Source organism: Halictus rubicundus, chromosome 7, assembly GCF_050948215.1.
Source record: "Halictus rubicundus isolate RS-2024b chromosome 7, iyHalRubi1_principal, whole genome shotgun sequence".
Classification (NCBI taxonomy): Eukaryota; Metazoa; Arthropoda; class Insecta; order Hymenoptera; family Halictidae; genus Halictus; species Halictus rubicundus.
Window position 1 is genome coordinate 4,174,445 of NC_135155.1, and position 7,072 is coordinate 4,181,516.

At 37.6% G+C, this 7,072-nt stretch overlaps 1 protein-coding gene across 1 annotated transcript; it reads left to right on the forward strand.

Annotated features, from left to right (window-relative positions):
- Positions 1-14: 14 nt before the first annotated feature.
- Hexo1 (beta-hexosaminidase 1) lies at positions 15-7,033 on the forward strand. The gene is made up of 6 exons (XM_076790851.1): positions 15-215; positions 2,446-2,854; positions 4,439-4,885; positions 5,559-6,070; positions 6,528-6,658; positions 6,726-7,033. Exons 1-6 carry the CDS (start codon positions 145-147, stop codon positions 6,956-6,958), a joined length of 1,803 nt encoding a protein of 600 aa, XP_076646966.1. The 5' UTR covers positions 15-144; the 3' UTR covers positions 6,959-7,033.
- The last annotated feature ends 39 nt before the right edge of the window (positions 7,034-7,072 follow it).

Below are 7,072 nucleotides of genomic sequence, written 5' to 3' on the forward strand. Positions count from 1 at the left end.
GTTGACGAGACGCCACTCCTTAATTCCCCTTCCAACGAAGATTCGATATTTGCTCGAAGAGGAGGATTTAAACGTTCGAAGAAAGCCGTGCGGTCACACACAAGATGCAACGATCTCCTCGCGCGTAGGTGTTATTTGAGCAGTATGATTCTTTTATTAATTGCCGCATTTCTCGTTCAAGCTACGGTCAAAGTGGACGCCACGGATTCTTATCGGTAAGTGTTCGTATATCTATTACATATAATTAAATCGCTAAATTTATAAATAACAACAACTATGGTTTGTTGATATAGAAGACTGTAAAATATGTTGCTATGCGTATATATATAGTTGCAACTAAACCATGGTTTGTATACATGTGATCGATTGATCTGTTGATGCATCTGTAAATAATATACTATAGATAAACGTCTTATACGAGTTATGCGAGTCGTTCAGCGATGATGTTCCTTTAACTGTATATTGCTCATCGCCGTCGTTCACTTTTAGCAATTTCTAATTGAGGCAGATCGGTGTGACAGTACTTTTCCCCGTTTAATTGTCATTGCAATGGCGCATAAGTGGATAGGACGATTGAATCTAAACGGTGATAAACTCGTTAGGCGTTTCTGTTTCACTAGAAATCGAGACTCACGGTCTATTTATGCTACGGTGAAAGCAACAAGTGGGTACTGTGCACCCAGATAAACGTGTCGATCCAAAAAGCAAATCACGCCGACTCTCGGTGGACAAATACCGAAATAGAGTCATGCTACTTCATTCTTGTTCGTGAAATAGTCATCTCTTCAAGCGGGTAAACGTCATATGCAGCCGCGTCTTTGATGGCATATATGTATATACACAATTATATATGTTATTAATTAATTATATATGTATATACACACAATTGCTTACAGAATTGAGAAAATTATCGAGAGGAGAACTATACGAAGATGCAGTTGATTCAAAAAGTATTTGAACACTGAATTTCCCAGTCTCGAGAAACTTTTGATGTTCGAACAGTGTTGACTTTGTTCAAGCAAATAGTACAAGAATAATCCTGGTCTCATTTTAAAGTTTCAGACTCCTAATTTTACTAAACATTATTCATTTTTGTCTAAGACCATGACGCACGACGGGACAGGTGGAAAACTGAAGACATATTTTCTTCCGAAAACGTTACCGATTGAAGTGTCTCTAAAAATATTGAAAAATTTTTTTCGTGAATGAATTTTCCGTAGAGTTGAAGATTGGAATCTCTCCTTTACAATCACGTAAGAAAACTTGATGTGCGATTTTTTCCGGTCGTTTTAGTAAGGTTTAAATGAGAGGTGTACAGCTAGCGGTACAGCGACACAAGGTACACCACCTCCGAACTTTGTCCTCATTTTTGTTCCATAACACAGTGAAAAAAATCGTACATCAATTTTCAAGGTGTCGTTGTAAATGGGAGGTTTCAATCTTCAAATTTGTGGACGACTCAGTTACAAGAAAATGTTTTTAATATTTTTACAGAGGTTTTAATCTATAGTATTTTGTAAGGAAAAATGGATCTTCAGTTTCAGATTTGTATGTACATAAATAAGAGATTTCTTTGAGTATTGTACAAATAAGAGTGTTATGGCAGAGTGGTTTAGAAAAAACCTCTGTACTCAAAATCAAACAGTTTTGTTTTCAATGATGATATTTCTAGAACTTTTTAGTTTTTACGGCTTTTAAAATAATATTTATCGTTTTAAAAATATTGAAAGTGCCAGTTCTTATTGAACCACTCTGCATACAATAAGCATAAAAGATTTGTCGATTTTACAAGATAAATATTTTATCCATTTTTATAAAAACTTGATTGATAAAGTATCTTCTATATCTTGTTTCATAACAAGACAGATAACAAGGAAAGTGTATGTTTGCTGTACATATCTCACTTTACTTTCAATAAATTATGTTTTCTAACAACTGTTAAATTTTGCTATCTAGATAGATTACGTTTTGTAACGTTAAATTTTGTTTCTTCAGTCACTGTCGATTTTCGAGGAACGTAATTTTAAGAATAACTCGAATTTTCAGCTTTACGAATTATTGCAATTCCTTAACTCTTGCGAAATTACTTTATTTTCTCAATCAAAAACGAAATTTGTTTTGTCAGTTTTCTTGGCGGTTTCCGTATGAGAGGTGTTTGCTCTACGTGTGGGGTAGTTACATTTTACTTTGGATTCTTAATACTTGAAATAAATCGAAAAGTGTTCGAAAAAATTGATTGTTCAATATATATGTCGCCAAGGCCTGGATGATAAACGTCGCGGAATTATGCCCACTACCACGGGGTATACCCCGTGGGTATACCCTTGTTGACATATATCGAGAATTCTCTGTATCATGTGATTAGTATTGTTTCGCGTATGTACATGTATCGAGGCATTACTGCAGATATAAAGTGCTAGAAAGAGTTTTGAATTTTGTACACAGTTCCGAATGGCACTACACATGCGAGGCTGGGCTATGCAAGAAACAATTAATCACAAAGGAAACAACTACCCCTATATCGTTGGAAGTATGCGAATTATTTTGCGGCGCGTCCAGCTCGTTGTGGCCAAGGCCAACGGGTCACCTGTCTTTGAGCAAAGCGATGGTCCAGCTTGATCCTAAATTGATCTCGATAGCGGATCTAGAAAGCGGGACGCAAATTTGGCGACTTTTGAATGAAAATGTGCTTCTATTACGAAAGAACGCTGGCAAATCTCGCGGAACACCGGTAAAAGTCGGTGGTTACAGCATGTTCGTACGATGCAATGGACTCCTCGAGACTGACAACGTTAAGCTTACTCTGAGCACAGACGAAAGTTACACCTTAGCAGTCTCCGAAGTCGACAAAACGGTGAGATTGTCGATTCTTGAAAAAAATTCTCTACTTCTCCGGGACTCGAACCTTTTATTTAACATATTTTCTTCCAAAACATTTCAAAAGGAAAAAGGCGATTCGGGAGTCAAGGTGAACTACGCGTTCACTAATCGTATGATAAAACAAAATTTACAATGCAGGGGATTAGGCACAGCACTCGACAAAAGTTCTTTTTTTTTATAATTTATGCGTGACCCACGCTACTTTCGTTTTGCAGTCCTACGGATTTCAGAGTTGGGTCTTCACACCGGAATGCGAGATTTTATTTGTCCCTGCGACTATGTATATGCTAATAGGATCATTTTCGTAGATCAGTGGAAACCTGTTTAACATTTATCTTAGAATATTGAAAATTGATATTTTCCAGTTTTGTTTCATTCATACTTTGTTTGAAACAATTTTGTATAAAATATAATAATTTTTATCGAGTCCCCTACATTTACCGCTTACTCCCGAACAGAGAAATAAATAAATAAATTAATTATATAGTCGTCACTATCCTCTACAATTGTCTCCCAACGTCTTACAAGCTGATTTCTTTTTCGTGAAAATTGCATGGTTTTTCTTCAAAGAAGAAAATTACAATGATGCAATAGTTCATTTTAATTTGCGGTATCTTTTGTAGTCGTTTGTAAATTGCAAGGAAACCAAATTAACACTAAACCTACCACTATCGGTCAAATAACCGGTTCTAGATTTTCTATTTTGAAATTATTGAGCACGTATTATTTATTAGAGCACATATTATAATAAGAATCGCACAAAGTCTGATTAAATTAAATCTTGTCATTTTTATAAGGCCACATATACCGGTTACTTTTACAGCTCGATACGTTTAGTGTTAAGTACAACTTGCAATAATTTAATTCTATAAGACAATTGCAATTGTTGTTCTATCCCAGTAAACAATCTGCTTTGAATTTGGCACCAAAATTTGTCTCCAAATTCCTATGCATATGCTTCCGCATTAGGCTCGGTATTTGAGTGCAAAGTCTGCAGCCAAAATTCCATGCCAAATTAAAGCCAAACCTTGGCTTCGTTCAGCTTCGTTATAGAGGACAGGTCGGTCGCACTAAGAGGGAACCTAACTTTATTCTGAAAGTAAACACCCAGCAAAATCGGAATATAATACATTTATAGACATATTTTATATTTTATAACTCATTTTTTACGGCACTTTATCTTTCACTGCACATTGTGGTGTTTACGCACCACTTTTTGCGAACAAGGTTACGCTCGCTCTTAGCGCGACGGACCTGCCCTCCGTAAGGAGGGCCAAACGAAGCCAAGGTTTGGCTCCAATTTGGCATGGAAATTTGCCTGCAAACATTGCACTCAATTTGCGACCCACCTGGCTCCGAATTTGACTAGGAATTTGTCGACTTTGGGTGCCAAATTCATATAAAATGGGGACCAAATTCTGCTCTAAGCAGTGTTTGGTACCAAATGGGCAAGTCTTTTGCTCGCAAAGTGTGGTGCAAACATTGCGCTAAATTTGCTTGAAACAGCATTTGGCTAACTGGGATTATAATTGTACACCTCTTCTTTTCTACTGCCTAGGTGATAAACGCAACGATTACTGCGAAATCGTATTTTGGCGCACGCCATGCCATAGAGACGTTGGGCCAATTGATCATTTACGACAATTTACGAAATCAGATTCAAATTCCGAGTGAGGTTTCGATCTCTGATGGACCCGTTTATCCGTATCGCGGCGTCTTGCTGGACACCAGTCGAAACTTCTTCGACAAATCCGCCATACTGCGAACGATCGATGGATTGGCCATGTCGAAGCTAAACACTTTACACTGGCATATCATCGATTCCCATAGCTTCCCTTATGTAAGTAGAACGTGGCCGAAGTTCTCGAAATTAGGCTCGTACTCGGCCGAAAAGGTCTATACGGAGGAGGATGTGAAAGAAATCGTTGAACATGGACTTTTACGAGGTGTTCGAGTATTACCGGAATTTGATGCACCTGCGCACGTAGGTGAAGGATGGCAATGGGTAAATTTATTGTGTATTCTGTGCTAGTATTATTTAATAGTATAGTATCATAGACTTCATACATTTATTAAATTAAAAAAAAAATGGTATAAAAATTATAAATAAATAAACGATCAGTTTTTGTTCCATGTACAGAGGTCAAGATTTTAAAAATCAACTTTATTTCTTCAAATGGAATTGTATATTGTTTTCGTAATAAAACAATAAAGCAATAAAGCAATGGTATTAACATCGTTAAAATCGTTAATCCTAAACTTAATAGTTAACGTGATAAAAATATCATGATAAGCCGTCTTGAGAATGAAGTAGTCTTATAGGCCAAGCGATGTAAACACAAAAGACAGCTTATCGTAAAATATCTCGTTAACCATTAAGTTTAGTATTGTTTTCATACATGAGAAAAAATATATATAATTCCATTTAGCGAAACAAAGTGGGCTTAAATATTTTGAAACCACTGCAGACGCAAAAATACTGATACACGCTATTGTTGGCTTATGAAAATTGTTAAAAGAAAATATACATTTTTATTTAATTTCTGTTTGTTATAATTGATTTGGAAATTGTTTCTTTTCCATAAAAATCGGCAGTCTAGTAATGATTGTGATTTTAAGTTGTACAGTGCGAAAGCATGAAAGGAAGTTCGGTGTGTAATTATAAAACGATCTTTCAGGTAGGAGACGATGCCGTCGTCTGTTTCAAGGCAGAACCCTGGAAAAAGTATTGCGTTGAACCGCCCTGTGGTCAACTTAATCCGACCAGTGAACCAATGTACGAAATTCTCGAAGGGATATACAAGGACATGATAGACGATTTCCAACCGGATATTTTCCACATGGGCGGAGACGAAGTGAACTTAAACTGCTGGAACTCATCGGCTGTTATAACAAATTGGATGCAGACTGTGAAAGGCTGGGATCTATCAGAATCGAGTTTCTACAAACTTTGGGATCATTTTCAGAGCAAAGCACTCGAAAAGTTAACTGTCGCCAACGGTCAAAAAGATATTCCTGTCGTAGTGTGGACCAGTGGCTTGACCAGTCCTGAAAATATTCGATATCTGGATCCTAGCAAGTATATCATCCAAATTTGGACGACCGGCGATGATCCGACGGTTGACAGATTGTTGCGAAACAATTTTGACGTAATCTTTTCGAACTACGATGCGCTTTATTTAGATTGCGGGTGAGCAGACGTTTGCTATTGTTTCACTATCGCGTCTCACGAAGTATACCCCGCGGTAGTGGGGATAACTCCGCGACGTTCATCATCCAGGCATTGACGACATATATAGAGAAACCACTGTATATGGACGTTCTTGTATTCTTTAAAGTCTCCTATCGTTTTATACTTCACCTGCTCATTTTTGCCGTAAACGTATCAAATCTGCAGTCTAATTACAACCAATACAAGTTATTATAAGAATGCGGATTTTATGAATTTATGACAACAATGAGTAAATGAAATCTAAAGCAGTAAAGGGATTAAAAGAATTGAAGAATATTAATGGCCATTTTATTTAGCTCCCGCTCCTTACAATTAATGCAGGAAATTTATATTTTGCATAAAGATCTTCTGCATAAAAGACTAAAACTTCTGTGTACATCTAACGCTATAAATTCTTCGTGCGGGTTCGTTTCAGTTCTGCAGCTTGGGTAGGCGAAGGCGAAAACTGGTGTGCTCCTTACAAAGGTTGGCAGAAGGTTTACAATAATTCTCCTCTGTCGATAGTCCGGTCGAAGAATCTTCTGACGAAGAAACATCACATACTGGGTAACCTTTTGTACGTCTTTCGAAGCGAGGTTTCTCCAATTCTATGTATATGTGTGTCCCGTAATAGGAGGAGAAGCAGCTCTTTGGTCAGAGCAAGCTGACAGCGCTACGACCGATTCGAAGATCTGGCCTAGAGCGGCTGCACTCGCTGAGAGATTGTGGGCAGAGCCATCTTCGAGTTGGATCCATGCTGAGCAGAGAATGCTTAGGCAGAGAGAGCGATACGTAGCAAGAGGATTCGATGCGGAAAGCTTGCAACCCGAATGGTGCTTGCAGAACCAAGGCCACTGTTATGCCTAACTTGTGTCGTTACATCCGAACGATTTGCCTCGCGAAATAAAAGCTGTTTTAATACATAGCTCTCTGATAAATAAATGCATATTTCACCGCCTTTACTATCCCTTTTCGTTCTAG